The sequence below is a fragment of the Dendrobates tinctorius genome, unplaced genomic scaffold (genome assembly GCF_039654945.1).
Source record: "Dendrobates tinctorius isolate UK_male_01 unplaced genomic scaffold, ASM3965494v1 ptg000036l, whole genome shotgun sequence".
In the NCBI taxonomy this organism is placed as follows: Eukaryota; Metazoa; Chordata; class Amphibia; order Anura; family Dendrobatidae; genus Dendrobates; species Dendrobates tinctorius.
Window position 1 is genome coordinate 334,060 of NW_027361704.1, and position 23,937 is coordinate 357,996.

At 43.7% G+C, this 23,937-nt stretch overlaps 1 protein-coding gene across 3 annotated transcripts in view; it reads right to left on the reverse strand.

The window, feature by feature from the left end:
- Positions 1-23,937, reverse strand: part of LOC141087864 (A-type potassium channel modulatory protein KCNIP1-like) — a 1,937,055-nt gene that overhangs the window by 281,729 nt on the left and 1,631,389 nt on the right. For all 3 annotated transcript variants that reach the window (XM_073573691.1, XM_073573690.1, XM_073573689.1), the window contains one exon: positions 19,466-19,573. In XM_073573691.1, coding sequence (XP_073429792.1) covers positions 19,466-19,573 — 108 coding nt within the window. The remainder of the gene's footprint in view (positions 1-19,465; positions 19,574-23,937) is intronic.

Sequence of the window (23,937 nt, forward strand, 5' to 3'; positions counted from 1 at the left end):
ATGTGCCCTGGAGTCACACACAAGGAGCAAGAAAAGCCCACGACTGCTTTAACCTCTCAACACACTCCTCTAACCTGTCCACACCCCCTCTCATCATTAAACATGTCCCCGCATCCACTCCACTCATCATATTGCACCACTATCCAATCAAAGTAGTAACAAAAGCATTAGTGGAAACGCAATGATTTACTGATGAGTGACTGAATTTTGGTGACTTTGAGTAAAAATGTTTGTGAAAGCAAACATGAATCTGAATGTGCTATGTTCGTGCTGAATTTGAAATTGGAGAACATTTTCCAAACACTTTCACTCATGTTTAGTGGTAAAATCACACACCAGTTGGTGAGCTGGCACTTGTATGCTCTGTTGCAGCGCTATCAGAGAAGCAGCAGCTGTAGCAGATGAGGGAAATGGGCACTGATGCTGTGCATCTTGACCAGAAGCTCTGACAAATCTTGGTATATTTTCAAAAAAGCAATGACCTACCAAGTAGAATACATATGCAAAGCATGATTCGTGTGCAAGATTGCCAAGCGACACAGCCACCACCAGGTTACGCCCTTTATTACATATGACCATGCATGATTGTATGTTCAACAGCAAAAATCGTAGATATGTCTGGTCTGTTATTCCTTTAAGTAACTGAGCCACAGTCTGCCGTCTGCCTCCTAGACAAATCAGCTACAGTAGAGCATGTTGCCACTTTGCTGAGATAGTAATGCAGAGCTTCCACCTTCTGGATCATGTGGATAACATGCTCTGAGCTAGCACATTGGAGATGGAGGATGGGGAGGAGCATGAGGGGTTGCAGGAACTGTTGGAGGTGGAAGAAACCCTGACAGAAATAGGGCCAGCAATCATCATCAGCACATGCACCATGGCAGGATGTAACTCGGACTCAGCCACCATAATGTTCACTCAATTTGCTGTCAGAGAAATGTACTATCCCTTGCCACAAGCAATTGTCAGTGGTTAAGTGAAAAATGCCATTACGTGTGTTGGTAAGGGCACTGGAAACATTCCTTGACACGTGCTTGTACGAGGCGGTGATGCAACACCGGAAGAAAATGTGGTGGCTGGGGACATAGTGTTAAGCCAGAGGCGGCGTGAACCAAGAGTGGACCCACTGGACCGCGATATTGAAACTCCCCCGAGCGAGCGCACCAAGTTTGACCAACCCCTATACAGGGATCGTTAGGGAGCAAGCTCAAGGGCCTCTAGTACCATAGATGCCAGGACCAGGGGTAGGCTCTGGGGGCGTACTAACAGAGATGGGTTTAGAAAACAGGAGAAGGGAAGGAGCGGTACGGGAAGAAGCAGGGAATGCACGAAGGAGGTAACCCACGAGGTGACGAGGGTACAGGGCAGAGGGAAGCCTAGGTAGAGATGAATGAGGGCTTCAGGAGAGACGGGAAAGGAGATATAGCAGGCTCCAGTAGGACGCAGGACAGAGTGGACTCTGGAAGAGAAGGGCGACAAGGAGTTAACAGACAGGGAGAGCTATGACAGCGATGAAGGGCACAGTGTTGTGAGTTCATTTTCCCCTTCACCGTCGATGTCTGATGAACTCCATCTTCTGGTGAAGGAAGGTAGTGAGGCTGATTACCAAACACCTGATCTGGTAGATGATGACTGGGTAACAGGAAATTCTGACTGGATATAAGGCAGCCGACGCCCTTCTGAGTCGCTGGTGATTTCTCTGCTGGGTCTTGGAGACCAGTCTGATTCCTGCTTCCCAAAGATAAGTTTTTGCTCTGCTATTGAACTTCTTAGTTTTGTTTTGTTTACCTTGTTTGTTGGAGTTCAGCCATCCCCGGTCGGGGGTGTGCTGAGTTCCATTTTTGTCTCTGATCAGTTTGTCTCTTTGCTCTTTCTTCAGAATTTACCTGAGTGCTGATATAGTCTTTTTGAAGTCATAGCGACTTCAGGGCCTGTTTTTCCTATCAGACGGTTGGGACATTTTTTGGTAGGGTTTTTTACGGATTGCAGACAGCAGCTTTTCTATCCTGTCCTTTTTAGTTAGCTTGGGCTCCATCGTTTGCTCAACCTCTCTTTCTATTTGTGTTAGTGTTTTCATCTTGCTTCACCGTCATTATATGTTGGGGCTGCCTATTGCTTTGAGTTCTGCTCTGGGGCAGTTTAGATTTCCCCTCTCTTTCTTTAGGCCTACTTAGTTCTCCGGCTGTGTTCGAGGGGTCTAGGGCATCGTAGGAACCCCCTCACGGCTACTGTTAGTTGTTGTGGATAGGATCAGGGGTCTGCAATCCGATAGCTACCAACCTCTCCGGTTTTCTGGACTTAGCTTGTATTTTTGTTTTTTCCTCCTTCGGTGACTCATTCATAACAGAATCACCAGCCATACCGCAGATCCTAGGGTACTCAATAGCAGGAAAGAATTGTAAAAAAAAAGTTTTTTTTGTGTATATTTTTTCCTCTATGTCTCTGCGGCCGTAGGGGGAATTTTTTTTTTCTTTCTCAATGGAGATGAAGCAATTGTCTGATCGTGTGGAGCAGCTCACTGCTGAAGTGCAGGGAATTTCTGCCTATCTTGCTCATTCACATGCTGCTGAACCAAAGATCCCTACTCCTGATGTGTTTTTTGGGGATCGGTCTAAATTTTTGAATTTTAAGAATAATTGTAAATTATTTTTTGCCTTGAAGCCTAACTCGTCGGGGAGCTCGGCGCAGCAGGTTAAAATTGTCATCTCTTTGCTGCGCGGCGATCCCCAGGATTGGGCGTTTTCTTTGAAACCTGATGATCCTATTCTTACTAATGTGAACGCATTTTTTCAAGCCTTGGGGTTGTTGTATGATGGACCTAATGCTACTGATCAGGCTGAAAAGGCACTGTTGGCATTGAGCCAGGGTCGGGATTCTGCAGAGTTGTACTGTCAAAAATCTGAAAGTGGGCGGTCCTTACTACCTGGAATGATGGTGCCTTGGCAGCTCTCTTTCAGAAGGGTTTGTCAGAAACCGTAAAAGATACTATGGTGGGATTTCCTGTTCCCTCTGGTCTTGACGATTCTATGTCATTAGTCATTCAGGTTGATCGGTGTTTGCATGAACGTAAAACCGCACGAGAGGTGTTGCCACCTGTTGAACAAATGTCTGAACCTATGCAATGTGATAGAGTTTTGTCTAGGGCGCAACGTCAGGAATTCAGAAGGCGTAATAAGCTGTGTTTCTTCTGTGGTGATGCCTCACATATTATTTCTGTCTGCCCTAAACGAGAGAAACGTTTTGCACACACATTTGCTGTGGGTGGTGTTCAACCTAAGTTTCTTCTGGCAATTACTCTGATCTGCTCCCTGTCCACATTTTCCGCTAAGGCTTTTGTGGATTTGGGAGCAGCTCTGAACCTGATGGACTTGGATTTTGCCAAGCGTTGTGAATTTCCTATGACACCTCTGCGGATGCCTATCCCTTAGAGGGGTATTGATGCTACTCGTTTGGCGAAGAATAAACCTCAGTTTTGGACCCAGGTGGTAATGCGGGTCGCCCCACACCATCAAGAGAATTGCAGATTTTTGGTGTTGCATATTTTGCATGATACCATTGTTCTGGTGTTTCCCTGGTTGCAAATCCATAATCCAGTTTTGGATTGGAAATCTGTGTCTGTGGTGAGTTGGGGTTGTCGGTGTGCCCTTAGTGATGCTCCTGTTTTCTCCACCTCTCCCCTGTCACATGATGTTCCTGACTATTTGGCTGATTATTATGATGTATTTAGTGAGAATGAGTCTGCGTCTTTGCCTCCTCATAGGAGTTATGACTGTGCAATTGAGCTGAGCCCTGGGTGTAAATTTCCCAAGGGTCGACTTTTCAATTTATCTGTACCCGAGCACGAGGCTATGTGATCCTATATTAAGGAGTCGTTGGAGAAGGGTCATATTAGACCATCCTCTTCACCCTTAGGTGCTGGGTTTTTTCGTGGCTAAGAAAGATGGGTCATTAAGGCCTTGTATTGACTATCGTTCCCTCAACAAAATTACTGTTAAATATCAGTATCCGTTACCCCTGATTTCTGATCTATTCTCCAGAGTTAAAGGTGCTTGCTGGTTTACTAAGCTTGATCGCAGGGGGGCGTATAATCTTATTTGCATTAAGCATGGGGATGAATGGAAGACGGCGTTTAATACTCCGGAGGGACATTTTGAGTACCTGGTGATGCCTTTTGGGCTCACTAATGCCCCTTCTCTCTTCCAGTGCTTCATGAATGATATTTTCCGAGACTTGGTGGATAAATTTTTGATCATCTATCTGGATGATATTTTGATCTTTTCCAAGGATTGGGACTCTCATGTGGAACATGTTTGGACTGTGTTCCGGATTTTGAGGGAGAATTCCCTGTATGTCAAGGGATCGAAATGCCTTTTTGGTGTACAGAGGATTTCATTTTTGTTATTTATTTTGTCTCCGTCAACTATTGAAATGGACTCAGCCAAGGTACAGGCCATTTATGATTGGGTTCAGCCCACTTCTTTGAAGGCCCTCCAGAAGTTTTTGGGTTTTGCTAATTTTTATCGTAAATTTATAGCTAATTTTTCTGGTATTGCCAAACCATTGACTGATTTGACTAAGAAGGGTGCTGATGTGCTGAATTGGTCTCCGGAGGCGGTTTCTTCCTTTCAGGAGCTGAAGCGAAGGTTTACTTCTGCTCCGGTTTTGCGGCAACCTGATGTCTCACTCCCGTTTCAGGTAGAGGTGGACACTTCTGAGATTGGTGCAGGAGCTGTTTTGTCCCAAAGAGATCCTGTAACATCTAAAATGAATCCCTGTGCTTTCTTTTCCCGAAAGTTCTCCCCATCCGAACGTAACTATGATGTGGGGAATCGGGAACTGTTAGCCATGAAATGGGTATTTGAGGAGTGGAGACATTGGTTGGAGGGAGCTAAACATCAAGTTGTGGTCCTTACTGACCACAAGAATTTGATTTACCTGGAGTCGGCCAAACGCTTGAATCCTAGACAGGCTAGGTGGGCCTTGTTTTTCACACGTTTTGATTTTGTGGTCTCTTTTCTTCCGGGCACTAAGAATGTCAAGGCAGACGCCCTCTCTAGGAGTTTCTTTGCTGATTCTCCTGTTGTGACCAAACCTGCTACCATCTTAGGTGAGGGGGTAGTTCTTTCTGCCATCTCGCCCGATTTGAGACGTGCTCTGGAAGAGTTTCAGGAGAACAAACCTGAGCATTGTCCCATTGGAAAATTGTATGTTCCTGACCAGTGGAGGAAGAGAGTGATGTCTGAAGTTCATTGCTCTGCATTGGCTGGTCATCCAGGTATTTTTGGTACTAGAGATTTGGTGAGTCGGTCTTTTTGGTGGCCCGCCTTGTCTTGTGATGTCAGGAATTTTGTGCAGTCCTGTGGGACTTGCTCTTGGTCTAAACCTTGTTCTCGCTCTAGTGGGTTGTTGATGCCTTTGCCGGTGCCCAGGAGGCCATGGACCCATATTTCAATGGATTTTATCTCTGATATGCCTGTCTCTCAGAGAATGACTGTTATTTGGGTGATTTGTGATAGATTCTCTAAGATGGTCCATCTTGTACCACTCCCTAAGTTGCCATCTTCCTCAGAGTTGGTGCCCTCGTTTTTGCAACAGGTGGTTTGCTTGCACGGGATTCCTGAGAACATTGTATATGACAGAGGAGTTCAGTTTGTGTCTAGATTTTGGAGGACTTTCTGTTCCAAGCTGGGAATTCAGTTGTCCTTCTCCTCTGCGTTTCACCCTCAGACCAATGGGCAGACAGAGAGAACAAACCAGACTTTGGAGTCGTATTTGAGATGTTTTTTTTCTGCTGATCAGGATGATTGGGTTTCATTTTTGCCCTTGGCCGAATTTGCTTTAAATAATAGAGCTGGTCCTGCCACTTTGATGTCACCTTTTTTTTGTAACTTTGGGTTTCATCCTCGATTCTCTTCAGGGCAGGTGGAGCCTTCTGCCTGCCCAGGTGTTGACACTGTGGTGGAGAGAATGCACCAGATCTGGGACCAAGTGGTGGATAAGTTGTCTCTCTCCCAGGAAAAAGGCCCAGCGGTTTTCCAACCGGCATAGGACCATTGGTCCCCAGTTTAAGGTGGGTGATATGGTTTGGTTGTCATCAAAGAATATCGCTATGAAGGTGGCCTCTCCAAAGTTTAAACCTAGATTTATTGGACCTTACAAGATTTTGGAGATTCTTAATCCAGTCTCTTTTCGATTGGCTCTTCCTGTTACATTTAAGATCCATAACGTCTTTCATAAGTCTCTGTTAAAGAGGTTTGTTGAGCCAGTAGTTCCTGTGGTGGCACCTCCTGACCCGGTATTGGTTGAAGGTAATGTGGAATATGAGGTTGAGAAGATACTGGATTCTCGCCTGGCTAGACAGAGACTCCAGTATTTGGTTAAATGGAAGGGTTATGGCCAGGAGGATAATTCTTGGGTCCCTGCATCTGATATTCATGCCGAAAGATTGGTTTGTGCCTTTCATCGGGCCCATCCTGATCGCCCTGGTGGCATGGATGAGGGTTCAGTGACCCCTCCTCAAGGGGGAGGTACTGTTGTGAGTTCATTTTCCCCTTCACCGTCGATGTCTGATGAACTCCCTCTTCTGGTGAAGGAAGGTAGTGAGGCTGATTACCAAACACCTGATCTGGTAGATGATGACTGGGTAACAGGAAATTCTGACTGGATATAAGGCAGCCGACGCCCTTCTGAGTCGCTGTTGATTTCTCTGCTGGATTCTTGGAGACCAGTCTGATTCCTGCTTCCCAAAGATAAGTTTTTGCTCTGCTATTGAACTTATTAGTTTTGTTTTGTTTACCTTGTTTTTTGGAGTTCAGCCATCCCCGGTCGGGGGTGTGCTGTGTTCCATTTTTGTCTCTGATCAGTTTGTCTCTTTGCTCTGTCTTCAGAATTTACCTGAGTGCTGATATAGTCTTTTTGAAGTCCTAGCAACTTCAGGGCCTGTTTTTCCTATCAGACGGTTGGGACATTTTTTGGTAGGGTTTTTTACGGATTGCAGACAGCAGCTTTCTATCCTGTCCTTTTTAGTTAGCTTGGGCCCCATCGTTTGCTCAACCTATCTTTCTATCTGTGTTAGTGTTTTCATCTTGCTTCACCGCCATTATATGTTGGGGGCTGCCTATTGCTTTGGGGTCTGCTCTGGGGCAGTTTAGATTTCCCCTTTCTTTCTTTAGGCCTATTTAGTTCTCCGGCTGTGTTTGAGGGGTCTAGGGCATCGTAGGAACCCCCCACGGCTACTGTTAGTTGTTGTGGATAGGATCAGGGGTCTGCAATCCGATAGCTACCAACCTCTCCGGTTTTCTGGACTTAGCTTGTATTTTTGTTTTTTCCTCCTTCGGTGACTCATTCATAACAGCACAGCAAACAGGGAGGCCTGGACAGTGGAGATAACCTCAACGATCACCTCCACTAGGGGAGGGCGGCTTGAAATACCTACTGCTAGCTCCCTATTGTCCCAGCAATACTGCAGGGTCTGGTCACACTGTTGGGTAAGGGAGCCGAGTGAGCACGCTTGGCCCCTAGGAACCACAGGAGGAGAGATGGAGGTGTGGCCAACTTCAGCGAGGGAGCGCGGTGACGTGCCCGAGCAGGCGAGTGACCAGAGGCAGTCCAGGAGGAACCCAGCCGCAGGGTGGAAGCGGTGGAGATAGAGGTGTCAGGCCCGGGAGCAGCGGTAACACATAGTATCAAGGGACAACTGCCATCATGAGACGACATAAATCCTCCATGTCTACCTGCCTAAATGGCAGAATTTCCATGGAAAGCAGCCAAGAAATGTGCCCATTTAGCATTTGGGCCTGTGTTTGGGTGGCTGGGAACTTTTTTGTTCCAAGGCCTAGGAAAGGGACAGCTGAATGCTGGGCTGGGACAAGGATTTGGAAGTGTCTGAATGTGTAAGGATAGGTGCAGGGCAGGAGGCATCTGTGCCAGTGTTTTGTACAAGGGATTGGGAAGCACCTATCACAGAGGGAGAGGCAGTGGGGTCACCCGACAGCACCAATCCTTGACCCAGGGTTCGGCCCACCAAGTCGAGTGCTAGGATGACATATGCCTGATCATGCTGGTGGTGGTTAGGTTCTTATTGGTCAGGTCCCTGTTGACTTGCATGGCACAAGTTGTAAATGGCCATTTTGTTTGTCTCCGAGCTTTCTTTAAAAAAGTTGCAGGCTTGGGAAATCCTAACTCTTTGACGGAGAAATTCAGAAGTGTCGGTACTATTCCTGTCTGTTTCTGTGTTGCCGATCCCTCCCCCTCAGCACTTCTGGTCTCGGCAAGTCAGCTTCCCAGGTTGTTTAGGTGACTTTGCTATCCACCACCTCATCTTCCACCCCCGCAACCTGGCCCTCCTGACTTTGCGACTTAACAACAAAAAGACTTAGCTGCAGATGTGTCTCATCATCATCTTCCTCCTTGGCCAAAACTTGCCATTTCCCTCCATGATTTTCTCATGGCTGTGGCTGCTCTAAGTTATGTGCATCAATAAGCAGCATGTCCTCCTGTCCCTTTTGGGGCATGCAGGTTGAGAAGCCACAATCAAGAAATGTTGCGGTTGTAAAAAACTCCTTGAAGTTTCCTAGTGTGGGATCAACAGTCTTCTGGGACATAACATTGCATGAAGAAGGAGGATCTGGGTGAGGATCAAGTGATCAACACTTTAGGCTGGTGAGACTGAACTGTGTTGAAGACTCTGTGGTGATGCCAAGTCTGCTGGAAGCATTATCTGCTATCCGACTGACCACCTGGTTGCACTGCTTTCACTTCAGAATTGGTGCTCTGTGCCTCTCTGCAAAGTGGCACAGGAACCTATGTGTCTTGGATGGGTGTGTTTCTTATGCTCCAGCAACAGGCATAGTCACACCTGCCCCATGTCCTCAGCATCTGCACTATCAGAAGCAGTTTCACTTATCTATCCCTTAATGCTCACCTTAAGCGCATATTGTAATTGATAGATCTCTTGAAACAAAGTTGATTTTTTTTTAAAGAAAAAAATTGGTCACCTGCTGCAATCAAAGCAGTTTTTGGGAGTTTTTTGACTGTAATATCACAGACACAATGCAAAAGTGTATGGATGACAATTAAACTGAATCCAGAAAATTGTTTCAATTTTTTTAAGTTTTGGAGATCACAGACGATGTAACAGTCTATGGTTGAGAAAAGAAATCCTACAAAATTTTTAAAAGCTTTTCATCAGTTTTAGAGATCACAGAAATGTTCACGGACCACATTACACCATTTGGCAGACAAATGGAAGCCTACAAAATTTGTAAAAGCTTTTCATCAGTTTTGAATCTTAAGGAACTGTTCACAGAACATGTAACACTATATGCCTGAGAAATGTAAGCCTACAACATTGTTACAAGCTTTCTATCAGTATTAGAGATCACAGATATGTCGACATACAATGTAACTTTGTATGGCTATGAAATGGAAGCCTACAAAACTTTTAAAAGCTTTTTCTCAGTTTTAAAGATCACAGAAATGTTCACAGACCACGTAAGAGAAATAGAAAGAAATGGAAGCCTAAACGTTTAAGATTACACAAAAGTCCACAGATGACGTAACATCATAGCTGAGAAATGGAAACCTACAAAAATTTCTAACAGTCGAATAAAATAACATGTCACTCCTCAGGTGTTTTGACCCGGATAAAGGGTTACCACTCCCTCATTAAAAATAGATACAAAATATCCGGCACTCAAAAGAACAGATGCTGAATAAAGATTTATTTTTCACATAAACATATGTAACGTTTTGGTCTTTTCTTTGACCTTCAGCAGACGGATTATGATAATAGGATAGGACCCATAGAGAAAATGCAGATATGAAGGAATCAAATATGTGAGGAAGATAGAGGTCCAGATGTACAGGCACTGCGTGGTAATGGATAAAATGTCAGTAGAAAGGTGCCAGGAACACTTGGATAGTGAAACACCTGCTGGGTTATTAAATTCTGCATACACTAAGGCAGGGTCCACAAAATTCAAACAAAAAGCAGAGCCTTCCTGGCTTAATGGAAAAACAAAACAAGCAAAGTGCAACAGAGTCCTTGCTCTGCAGGTTCCACCTGCAGCCTTCAGCAATGTCCTCCACTCCTCCTGAAGCCACATGGGAGTGTCCCCTCTCCCATCACCTGCACACACCGTCTCTCATATCCAGGTACTTAGCCAGGACCATGTGATGATCACATGATCGTGACATCACCACAGGTTCTGCTAGTACACATGCCTGTTGTGAATTCTCTTAATCTGACTTCTGAGTTGGGGCTCCCTCTGGTGGTTACTGTGGGTAGTGGAGCTGGTGGGGTTGATGAAAGTCTGCCACCTGACGACGATGATTGGATGATTGGGAGCATATAGGTGAGCAGGCTTCCCTCAATTGCTGCTGGTGATTGTTTCTCTCTGTGCATTTTGAGGTCTCCTGTCTCCTGCCTGATTCTGCATGTTTCAGTTAAGTGAATCATTTGCATCTGATCTGGTTTTGCCTTTTTCTGCTTTCTGATTTGCATTGAGGGTTCAGCGTGAGACCTCAGTGTTTTTTGTACATCAGACGTGTTGGATTTTTTAGGGTTTTTGCATGATTGCAGACAGTGTCTTTCCTGTCCTATCCTGTCTAGACAGTTTGGGCCCCATCATTTGCTCAATCTATTTTGGGGCGGTCTATTCCTTTGGGGTTCTACTCCAGGGCAGTTTAGATTTCACCTTTCTTGCTTTAGGCTTAGTTAACTCTCCGGCTGTGCCGAGGTGTCTAGGGCATTGTAGGTATGCTCCATGGCTACTGCTAGCTGTGTTGTTACGATTAGGGGTCTGCAATCCGCTCAGTTACCAACCTTCCTGGTTTCCAGGTGGCATAGCCTATTCCTGCCATCCTCCTCGGTGAACAGTTCATAACGGAATCACCAGCCATGTCTAGGATGTGACCGAGCCTACTACCATTCTAAATGAGGGTGTAGTTCTTTCCGCCATCTTACCTGATTTGAGATGTGCCCTGGAGGAATTTCAGGAGGACAAACCTGAACGATGCCCTATGGGAAAATTGTATGTCCCTGACCAGTGGAGGAGAAGAGTAATGTCTGAAATTCATTGCTCCGCGTTAGCTGGTTATCCAGGTATTTTTGGTACCAGAGATTTGGTGAGTCAGTCTTTTTGGTGGCCTGCCTTATCTCGGGATGTTAGGAATTTTGTGCAGTCCTGTGGGACTTATTCTCGGTCCAAGCCCTGTTCTCATTCTAGTGGTTTGTTGATGCCCCTTCCTGTGCCCAGGAGGCCATGGACTCATATCTCAATGAATTTCATTTCTGATCTCCCTGTCTCTCAGAGAATGACTGTTATCTGGGTGATCTGTGATAGATTTTCTAAGCTGGTCCATCTTGTACCACTCCCAAAGTTGCCATCACCTTCTGAGTTGGTGCCCTTGTTTTTACAACAGGTAGCTCGTTTGCACGAGATTCCTTAGAATATTGTGTCAGACAGAGGAGTTCAGTTTGTTTCCAGATCTTGGAGAGCTTTTTGATCCAAACTGGGAATTCAGTTATCTTTGTCCTCTGCATTTCATCCTCAGACCAATGGGAAACTGAGAGAGCAAACCAGACTTTGGAATCCTATTTGAGATGTTTCATATCTGCTGATCAAGATGACTGTGTCTCATTTTTGCCCTTGGCCGAATTCGCACTAAACAATAGGGCAAGTTCTGCCACTTTGATGACTCCTTTTTTCTGTAACTTTGGGTTTCATCCTCGATTCTCTTCGGGGCAGGTGGAAGCTTCGGCCTGCCCAAGTGTGGATTCTGTGGTAGAGAGAAGGCAGCAGATTTGGGACCAAGTAGTGGATAAGTTGTCCCACTCTCAGGAAAAGGCCCAACGATTTTCCAACCGGCATAGCACCATTGGTCCCCGGTTTAAAGTGGGTGATATGGTTTGGTTGTCCTCAAAAAATTTTCTTATGAAGGTTGCGTCTCCAAAATTCAAGCCAAGGTTCATTGGACCTTATAAGATTTTGGAAATCCTTAACCCCATTTCTTTCCGTTTGGCTCTTCCAGTTATGTTTAAGATTCATAAGATTTTTCATAAATCTTTGTTGAAAAGGTTTGTGGAGCCAGTAGTTCCCATGGCGGCACCCCCTGACCCTGTACTGGTTAAGGATAATTTGGAGTATGAGGTAGAGAAGATATTGGAAAGGTTATGGCCAGGATGAAAATTCTTGGGTCTCTGCTTCTGACATTTATGCCAAGAGATTAGTTCATGCTTTTCACCGGGCCCATCCTGATCGGCCTGGTGGCATGGAAGGGGGAGTGCTGTTGTGAATTCTCTTAATCTGACTTCTGAGTCGGGGCTCCCTCTGGTGGTTACTGTGGGTAGTGGAGCTGGCGGGGTTGATGAAAGTCTGCCACCTGACGACGATGATTGGAGCATATAGGTGAGCAGGCTTCCCTCAATTGCTGCTGGTGATTGTTTCTTTCTGTGCATTTTGAGTTCTGCTGTCTCCTGCCTGATTCTGCATGTTTCAGTTAAGTGATTCTTTTGCTAATCATTTGCATCTGATCTGGTTTTTGCCTTTTTCTGCTTTCTGCTTTGCTTTGAGGGTTCAGCATGCTCCCTGTTGGGGCTGCGCTGGACCCCTCTCCATATGTTACAGCTTGTGTCAGTTTGTTCAGTCCCCTGTTATATTAGTCTCTTTGCTTTGCTGCCAGTTTACACCAGAATGCTGATATAGTGGGGTGAGACAAAGTAAAAGGGCTTTTTCATGTTTTTGTAGGTTTCTTTCATGTTGACTATATAACCAACTGTAACTGAAGGTAGCACAATGCAATTAAGAGCCTTCATTCCTTTGGATTGTGACTTATCTTTAGAGCTTCCATGAAACTGTTGATGTTGTTGCATGCCACAAGATGACCCTCCATGAATAAGTATTGGACAAGATCTTTATCATGGTTACGAGACAAAAAAAAATCTGAACATTGCCCACTAGGAGATTCCATTGCTGTAGTCCAGAACCTAAGAGCTTAGCCTTACTCTTGAGCAGATCCAAATCTCTATCAATGTTGTTCAGTTTTTTGTGTTATAAGCTTTGATTCAGTTGAGGTTGTCAACAGAAAGTCTGGGTCATGAGAGGAAGATGCTTCATGACTAGTGATGAGCGAGCATGTTTGCCATTGCTCAATATGCAATCAAGCATCAGGGTGCTCGGGCATGCTCATTACTCTATTGAGTATCATGAGTGATTGAGTACCATGCTCATCTGTATGTTTGATGCCTGATAGACAGCCAAAAAACATGTGTGGGATTGTCAGTCATACATGGTAATGTTGTAGCCATGTTGACTGCTGGCATCACTGTGATTGGCCAGCCTCATCGAGTCATGAGGTCTTATATAATATCAAGTGATGCGATCCTTGGAACACTGTCCTCAGGAAGCAGCTCAGGTAGAGTTATTATAGGAGGAATAACGTATTTTAGAGCAGGCATTTAGCAAGGGTTTATTGACTTACAGCCCTTCTATAGGTATACTGCTTCAACTCAAAAACAACAATTTTTTCAGGGCTAAATATTTTCCTTTCTCTAATAAAGCCACTGTTATCTGCAATCAGTTAAAGGATAGTTTTTGTTTAAGGGCATTTAGGCAGTATTTTTTATATTGCCGCTGTTGTTGAGTGTAAAGTTCGCACCCAGACTGGATGGCATGAGTAAGGATTGTGGCCCCACTGTGCCACAAACCAGACTACCCTGGAGGGGCGTGACTAAGCAGCTACCTTGGCATTCACTGGAGCCTCTAGTGGTGAGGTCAGGCTTGTGCCGCAGGTTGCTGCCAGGTACCACTTCAGGGCTGTGTCTGGCAGTTACAGCTGATCCCACTGGGGAACTAAACACTAGTGACAGGTGCGGGCAAGTACAGACGGGCAAAACTGGCATGGCTGGCACTCTGGCAGGCAGGCATTGCTAGCCAGGAAGTATGCAGCAAGCGAGAACATGAGGCCCACAGCATGGAGCAGACAGAGGACAGAGCTCACAGCGTGGCCCAGAGTGGTGAGTAAAATGGGAAATGGGAAGCCATGCAGTGATGTCGGCAGGGACGTTGCACAGAGTTAAAAGAAAAGTCCTTCTCAGGGCTAAATATATTCTTTTCTCTTGTAAAATCACTGTTATCTGCATTCCATGGAGGGATAATTCTGGATTAGAGGCATTAAGGCAGAGTTTAACATGGCTACATTGCAATTTCAGTATTTTATACCGCAGCTACACTATTAAAAGAAAAGTCCTTTTCAGGGCAACATATTTTCTTTTCCCTATTTATCCTGGAAAGTTTGCAGGCATATATACCTAATTCATAATGCCAAAGGCATGCGGTAAGGGACGAGGAAGTGGATCTGCTGCTGATTATGCACACAGAGGCTTAGGAAGTGAGCCAGGTGAAACGGTGCCTGTTGAGGGATCACAACAAACAAGATCATCCACGAGATCTAGCTTGCCATCCCACTTTGCATGGGGGCACCATACACCACTCTTGTAGCCAGAACAGTATGACAGGTGGTTGGTTGGATGGCAGGTAATGATTAAATTGTTTTCCATATGGTCTAGTCTCACTAGTCTGGACCATATAATCATCACCCTGATCCTCCTTCCTCCCATCATGGCAAGGTCCAGGAGACAAGTGATTCCAATTTTGAACACTACAAGGAGCTGTTTACATTTCCCTTTATTGATTCTGCCTACTCACCCTGCATCTTTCAAAAGGGACTTGTGTAGTATTGCCCAAATATTTAAGCAGTTGCGGTAAGAAGACGATGATGATGATGATGATGGGGAAAGGCAATTAGTGCACCAAGAGGTAGATAATGACAAGACAAAGTTGCCAACAATTGATGTTGTTAAGTCAAGTCAGGAGTATCAGAGTGTGGAAGTAGAAGATGAGGTGGTAGACAATGAAGTTACTGACCAAACTTGGTAAGATGTCATGCAGAGCGAGTGACAGCAGCACAGAGGGGGAGAGATATGCAGCACCACAACAGGCAGGAAGAGGCAGTGTGTTGGCCAAAGTGAGAAGGCCAGGAACCTCTTCCCCAGAGCACACACAAGCGACCAAGCCAAGGCTTAGGTGTTACCCAATCTGGCAGTTTTCTAAAGAAAGTGTGGACAATAAAAAATGATCAGTTGCAAACTGCGCCATACCAAGACCATCAGGGGCTTGACCACTATCAACCTGACCACCACAAGCATGCTCAAGAATAGAAAAGTAAAAAGAAAGCCAGCTCACCTGTAGGCATGTGTTGTGGGAAGCACGGACCACGTGCATTCATCACGCTGTATCAGAACAAGAAAAAAAGGGGAGGGGTCCAGCTTCACAAAAAAGTCCAGTTTATTGTTATAAAAACAAAGTCCAGAAAAATTTGAAGATCACATAAGTAACAGGCAATAGGCTGCATGTTTCGAACAATAGTTTGTTCTTTCTCAAAGCCCTTTTTGGTGAAACTGGACCCTTCCCCTTTTTTCATGCTCAAGAATATGTTGTCAAAGCACCCAATCAAGTGGCCTGAAAGCCTGCGTCCACAATCAGTGTCTGAAGGTGACACCACTGCCTCCTTCCCTGTGCAATATCCTTGCCAACCCTCTGTCCAGGACACAGGCATGGATGCCTCCCATCCTGCACCTGTCATTTCACTTTTACAAGCACAATCAAAAACCACATTCAATTCCTTGTCCCAGCGAAGAGTTCAGCTGTCCCTACCCTAGGCCTTGGAAACAAAAGAAAATACTCAATCTGCAACCCAAAAGACCAAATACTAAATGGGCATATTTCCAGACTGCTTGACATGGATATGTTACCATTTAGGCTTGTGCATACTGAGGACTTCCATATCCTCATGGCGAAGGCCATCCCTCGGTACTCAGTCCGCAGCTGCCAGGCCCTAGTTCCATCAGGGTTTTCCCCACCTCCTACACCAATTCCTGCACCCCCTCCTCTTCCTCATCCTCCTTATTTTAATTGTCATCTCAGAGCACATCGTCCATATCAGTCTCAAGCTGGAAGCATTACAGCATTGCCTAAGTGAAGCAGGAACAGGCTTTGCTGAAACTAATTTGTTTAGTGACAAACAGCACATCACCGAAGAGTTATGGAAATGTATAACAGACCAGGAAAATCAATGGATCTCACCAATGAATCTACAAACAGTTATTGTCGTGTGTGATAATGGACGTAACCTGGTGATTGCTCTGAAGCTTGGCATGCTCACACAAGCACCATATCTAGCTCACATGCTCAACTTAGTTGATCAGTGGCTTCTGAATACCTACCCATATTTTCATGAGCTACTTGTGAAAGCATGTGCACTAATTTATGCAAGTTAACTACAACTTCCGCTGGTCTGGCAGTGCTGAAGCAGCACTTGCAAGTACCACCTCACCAACTGGTGTGCAACGTGACTGTGCACTAGAACTCCACACTACATATGTTGTCAATAGTGATGAGTGAAAGTGCTAGAATAATGTGTTATCCAAGCATGCTTGAGTGTTAACCGAGTATCTTGGGCGTGTTCGAATAATATTTTTGAGTCCCTGCGGCTGCATGTGTTGCGGCTGTCTAAAAGCTGCAAAACAAGCAGATGAAGTGAATTGAACATGTTATTCAAGCACACCCAAGATACTCAGACAACTCTTGAGCATGTTCGCTCATAACTAGTTGGCAAGGCTTTGTGAGCAGCAGGTCACAACAACATCCGTGTCTCCACTGCTGAGAGACTTCCAATCAAGTGCAGTGATGACCAGGAAGTCTCTCAGGTCATTGTGCAACTCCATGCAGCCCTGGCATCTTCCATAGCATGCAGATCTGCATGATATAGAAGCGATCAGCCTGCACAAATTGAGTGTCCCATATAGGGACACAGTGTAAAAGTAATAATTAAATTTAAAAAAAAATAATAATTGTAAAAATATTTAAAAAATAATAAAAAATAATAGTAAAAAAATCAATATTTATTCAATCAATCAATAAATATTGAAATAAAAAAATCTACCCATGAAATGTACACATATTTAGTATCCGTAATGTCCCACCCTATAAAACTATCCTACCAGTTAACCCCTTTAGTGAACACCATAAAAAAGGCAAAAAAAAAATGCTTTATCATTATGCCACCGAACAAAAAGTGGAATAACACACGATCAAAAAGACGGATATAAATAAACGTGGTATGGCTGAAAACGTCATCTTGTCCCACAAAAATCAAGCCCCAATACTGCATAATCAGCTAAAAAATAAAAGTTATAGCTCTCAAAATAAAGCAATGCAAAAATATTTATTTCTTATGTAAAATTGTTTTTATTGTATAAAAGCGCCAAAACATAAAAAATGATATGAATGAGGTATCGCTGAAATCGTACTGACCTGAAGAATAAAACTGCTTTAGCAATTTTACCACACACGGAACTGTATAAAGACCTCCCAAAATAAATTCATGAAATGCTGTTTTTTTGTTCATTCTGCCTCACAAAAATTGGTATTATAAGCGATCAAAAAATGGCATGTGCCCGAAAATAGTACCAATTAAAATGTCAACTCATTCCGCAAAAAACAAGATCTCACATGACTCTGTGAGCCAAAATATGGAAAAATTATAGCTCTCAAAATGTGGTGATGCAAAAACTATTTTTTGCAACAAAGTGTCTTTTAGTGTGTGACAGTGTCAAACTTAAAACTCGCCATAAAAACCTGCTATAAATAGTAAATCAAACCTCCCCCTTTATCACCCCCTTAGTTAGGGGAAAAATAATAAAATAAAAAAATGTATTTATTTCCATTTTCCCATTAGGGCTATGGCTAGAGTTAGCGTTAGGGTTGGGGTAAAGTTAGGGTTAGAGTTGGGCCTAAAGTTAGGGTTAGGGTTGGGGTAAAGCTAGGGTTAGGGTTACGGTTGGGATTAGAGTTAGGGTTGGGATTAGGGTTAGAGGTGTGTTAGCGTTAGGTTTGTGGTTAGGGTTGGAATTAAGGTTAGGGGTGTGTTGGGGTTATGGTTGGAGTTAGAATTGGGGGGTTTCCACTGTTTAGCCACATCAGGGGCTCTCCAAACGCGGCATGGCAACTGATCTCAATTCCAGTCAATTTTGCATTGATAAATCAAACGGTGCTCTTCCCTTCCAAGCTCTGCCATGCACCCAATGGGGTATCAGCATACTCAGGACAAATTATACAACTTTTAGGGTTCAATTTCTCCTGTTGCCCTTGGGTAAATAAAAAAATTGGGGGTGAAAAGATCATTTTTGTGAAAAAAATATGATTTTTTTATTTTTATGGCTCTATATTATAAACTTCTGGGAAGAACTTGGGGGTTCAATGTGCTCACCAGACATCTAGATAAGTTCCTTAGGGGGTATACTTTCCAAAATGGTGTTACTTGGGGGGTTTCCACTGTTTATGCATATCAGGGTCTCTCCAAACATGACATGGTGTCCGATCTCAAGTCCAGCCATTTTTGCATTGAAAAGTCAAATGGCGTTCCTTCCCTTCTGAGCTCTGCCATGCACCCAAGCAGTGGTTTACGTGCATATATGGGGTATCAGCATACTCAAGACAAATTGTACAACAACTTTTGAGGTGCAATTTCTCACGTTACCCTTGGTAAAATAAAAGAAATTGGATCTGAAGTAAATTTTTTGTGAAAAGAAGTTAAATGTTATTTTTTTTTAAATATTCCAATAATTTCTGTGAAGCACCTGAAGGGATAATAATCTTCTTGAATGTGGTTTTAACCACCTTGAGTGGTGTCACGTTTGGGTTTTTTCTATCATATAGACCCCTGAAAGTGTCTTTAAATGTGATGTGGTCCCTAAAAAAATATAGTACTGTAAAAATGAGAAATCGCTGGTCAAATTTTAACCCTTATAACTTCCTAACAAAAAAAAGTTTAGTTCCAAAATTGTGCTGATGTAAAGTAGACATGTGGGAAATGTTACTTATTAAGTATTTTGTGTGACCTATCTCTGTGATTTAAATTCAAAGTTGGGAAATTGTGAAATTTTCGCCAAATTTCTGCTTTTTCACAAATAAACGTGAGTCATATCAAAGAAATTTTACCACTATCATGTGAAAACAATGTCAGAATCACTGGGATCCATGGAAGCATTCCAGAGTTATTTCCTCATAAATGGACATTGGTCAGAATTGTAAAAATTGGCCTGGTCATTAACATGCAAACGACCCTTGGGGTTAAGGATGGTATAAAAGCAACATTTTATCACTATGTGAATTCTGTGGTGCCTTGGAACTTCTGGAACTTATGTGATGCTATGTGATTTTAAGGAAGGTATAAAAGCTACACCCTATTCATATGTGAATTCTCTGGTGCCTTTCACTTTATATGCCAGGGTTTCTAATAAAGCCTACAATGGAGTGTTTAGCAATTGCAATTAGTAATATCTTGATACATCTACTTTAAATTCATGACACCCATAATGATAATAAAGTTTTAGTATGCATACCTCTTTGTTGATGTATCCATCTTTGTTTATGTCATACATATTGAAAGTCCATCTCAGCTTTTCATGAATGTTTCCTCTTAACAAAACTGACAAGGCTGCTACAAAGTCCTAAAAGAGAAAATATAGTAAGTATATTACTGAACAGTGATAATAGTAATTACAAAACTGTTTCATTTTGAAGCACGATTCATGATAATGTATTAATTATTTGGGAGGTTTATGTTAAAGAGAACCTGTCACCTCTTTTGGCCACTATAAGTTGCAGCCACCACCTTTCAGGACTTATCTACAGCATTATATAATGCTGTAGATAAGCCCCCGGTCCGACCTGAAAGATAAGCGAGTTGATCCTAGAGCTGCTGCGCTTTGTCCTTACTCATAATTTCTTTGTTTTTAAGGATCATTTTTACCTCCAGCGGTGCGGGACAGCCATGGGCGCGGCCTGTGCGCCTTCGTACGCTAATCTTTTCCTCGGGTCGTGGGAAAGATTCATTTTTGACGATGAAGGCGCAACGGCCGCCTCCCATGTGCTAAGCTGGCACTGCTATATTGATGATGTACTTAATCTTTAAAGATTCCATAATAACAGGGTCTGTACCACAGGACTGGCGTATAGCAAATGTGGTGCCAATATTCAAAAAGGGGACAAAAACTGAACTTGGAAATTATAGGCCTGTAAGTTTAACCTCAACTGTGGGTAAAATCCTGGAGGGTTTTCTAAGAGATACTATACTGGAGTATCTGGAGAAGAATAACCTTATGACCCAATATCAACATGGGTTTACAAGAGACCGTTCCTGTCAGACTAATCTGATAAGCTTTTATGAAGAGGTAAGTTCCGGACTGGACCAAGGGAATGCAGTGGACGTGGTGTACATGGACTTTTCAAAAGCTTTTGATACGGTGCCACACAAAAGGTTGATACATAAAATGAGAACAATGGGGATAGGGGAAAATATGTGTAGGTGGGTTAAGAGCTGGCTCAGGGATAGGAAACAAAGGGTGGTTATTAATGGAGCACACTCGGACTGGGTCACGGTTAGCAGTGGGGTACCACAGGGGTCAGTTTTGGGCCCGCTTCTTTTTAACATATTTATTAATGACCTTGTAGGGGGCATAGAGAGTAGAATTTCAATATTTGCAGATGACACTAAACTCTGCAGGGTAATTAATACAGAGGAGGACAATTTTATATTACAGGAGGATTTATGTAAACTAGAAGCTTGGGCTGATAAATGGCAAATGAGCTTTAATGGGGATAAATGTAAGGTCATGCACTTGGGTAGAACGAACAAGTTGTATAATTATGTGCTTAATTGTAAAACACTGGGCAAAACAGTCACTGAAAAAGACCTGGGTGTATGGGTGGACGACAAACTCACATTTAGTGGCCAGAGTCAAGCAGCTGCTGCAAAGGCAAATAAAATAATGGGATGCATTAAAAGAGGCATAGATGCTCATGAGGAGAACATAATTTTACCTCTATATAAGTCACTAGTGCGACCACACTTAGAATACTGTGTACAGTTCTGGTCTCCGGTGTATAAGAAAGACATAGCTGAACTGGAGCGGGTGCAGAGAAGAGCGACCAAGGTTATTAGGGAACTAGGGGGTCTGCAATACCAAGACAGGTTATTACACTTGGGGTTATTTAGTTTGGAGAATCGAAGGCTTAGGGGTGATCTTATTACAATGTATAAATATATGTGGGGACAATACAAAGACCTTTCTAATGATCTTTTTACTCTTAGACCTGTGACGGGGACAAGGGGGCATCCTCTACGTCTGGAGGAAAGAAGGTTTAAGCATACTCACAGACGCGGATTCTTTACTGTAAGAGCAGTGAGACTATGGAACTCTCTGCCATATGATGTTGTAATGAGTGATTCACTACTAAAATTTAAGAAGGGACTGGATGCCTTTCTTGAAAAGTATAATATTACAGGGTATATACACTAGTCTCCTTAATATTGCGTTGATCCAGGGAGCTAGTCTGATTGCCGTATGTGGAGTCGGGAAGGAATTTTTTTCCCCAATGTGAAGCTTACTGTTGCCACATGGGTTTTTTTTGCCATCCTCTGGATCAACATGTTAGGGCAAGTTAGGATAGGATATGGGTTGAACTAGATGGACTTAAAGTCTCCCTTCAACCTTAATTACTATGTTACTATGTTACTATGTTACTTTTCTTTTGGAGTGGGACGGCGCTGCAGCTCGGGGACTTTATGGCGTGGCTTAATGTGAATAATTTCAACATTAGGCTTACTTATAAATATGATCCGAGGTCCATTGACTTCTTGGATGTCAATTTGGTCGTAGATCACAAACGCTACATTCAGACCGATGTATACAGAAAGCCCACCTCGGTAAATGCCTTGCTACACGCTACATCCGCACACAATCAGTCTACCATTAGGGCCATCCCTGTCGGGCAGTTCCTGCGAGTGAGGCGGATTTGCTCTAGAGAAGCTAAATTTGAGGAACAAGCCCGCGACCTGAGACTACGGTTTCGGGATCGCGGTTATAGTAATAGGTGTATAGGAAAGGGCTATGACCGGGCTAGGAGAACAGCACGAAGGGATTTATTATACCCTCGTGTACAAACTCGCAGAGAGAGTCTGGGAAGGAACTGTATTGTCCGATCCTCTGGCCCTTCTGGTTTTGTTTCCACTCATAATCATGAGTGGGGTCATATGCGAGATATTCTCATGAAACACTGGGCGATTTTGAAATCTGAACCAGCACTTAATCAGGCTGTTGGTGAATACCCCTCGATGACTGCGAGAAGATCTAAGAATTTAAGGGACCTCCTGGTCAAAAGCCACTATGTCCCTGATATAGTTAATCCTTTTGGCACAACGGGCCCTGTTGCCGGCTCGGTCCCGTGCGGTCACTGTCTTGCCTGCCGCAATGTCTCACTGTGCTCAACATTCCACAACTCAAATGGATCGAAAGAATTTCAAATTACTGAACGGATATCATGCGGCAGCACTAATGTTATGTATTTGTCTGCGGGTGTCCTCTTATATATGTGGGCCTAACTTCCAGAGAACTCCGTGTGAGAATTCGCGAGCATATCCGTGACATTGTGGCGGCCAAGACAGTGACCGACCTTTCTATTTTAAAGACAATCCCCCGTCACTTTAAACTGAAGCATAATTGTGATCCACAGACGTTTATGGTGAGGGGGATTGATAGGGTTCATTTGGGGATCAGATCCGGCAATTACAAGAGAATTTTGGCGCAGAGAGAATCAAAGTGCATAGTAATGCTGGATACAATTACCCCAAACGGGCTTAATGAATCTCTGAGCTTTGCCTCTTTTCTGTAAAATTAGCTACTTTAGGTTCACCATATTCTCCACTGCCCATTACTTTCCCCTGTTTGTGTGTTTTTTATTGTTTTTAACCTTTATCTGTTTTCATTTTTTATTCTTTAGTTCTATCGTTCCTGCTGCTGTACTGGTGCATATGGATCTACTATCATTTTCTTCATGGGCTCCAACCACTCAGCCGCTACTGGATGCATAACTATTTGGATACTGCATTTGAATCTCTTTCCCCCATTATATCTGGCAATTATTCTGGCTATTATTGTATTTCTCTGGTTATATTTGCTAATTAAACAGACTATTATTGGAGATGGGGTTTTTAGAGACTCGCGTATGCAGCTTATATTTCAAATTCCACTGGCATTCTGTGTAGGGTGGGACTATGTTGGTATAATCGTTATATAACTTGTTTCTTTTTCTTTTTCTTTTATTTTATATAACTATACCTGTGGTCATCATGTCTTTACTGCTTCCTAGCGGTTGTGCGCATACGCTGCATGTCCCCGTGTCTCTCTTCATGGGGGCGGTGCCCCACAAGCATTTGTGACGTCAGCGCCCTTCCGAGCGCGCGTCCAATGCCGGGCGCCTGCTTCCATGTTAGAGGACTCGCTGGGTGTCATGGCGCATGCGCCGATATAGCCGCTTGTGATTTGTCCACGTACATCACATGGTCAGACATGTGACGGTTGTTATGGTTATAAAAGGTCCTGTGCCAGTATTAGTAGCATCTCCTTGAGAAAGCGCTAGTTGTAGAGCGCGAAATGCGCGTTGGAGATCCCTTGCACAAGCAGGGGTAGCAGGCACCATCAGGTGAGCATTCTCAGGGATTTTCTTGCCACTGTGACATAACTCTGTACCGCTGAATCCTCACCGCTGTGTTCCTCTTTGTCATATGATACCCACCGTGGGAGCTTTTCACTATTCCTATTATGACTACGGCCATGATGGAATCCTATATAGGCAGTAACATTTAACTTGCACCACATAAAGGCGGTTCTACTAGAGGTAACTCATGATGATGGTGTTCTTTATTACTCCTTTTTATCTCCCCTCCTGGCTCTCTGGTGTCATATTCTATGTGTAACTATACCATGATTATTGTTTGTCTCTTTATATTTATTTACTATAATAAATTTTTCAT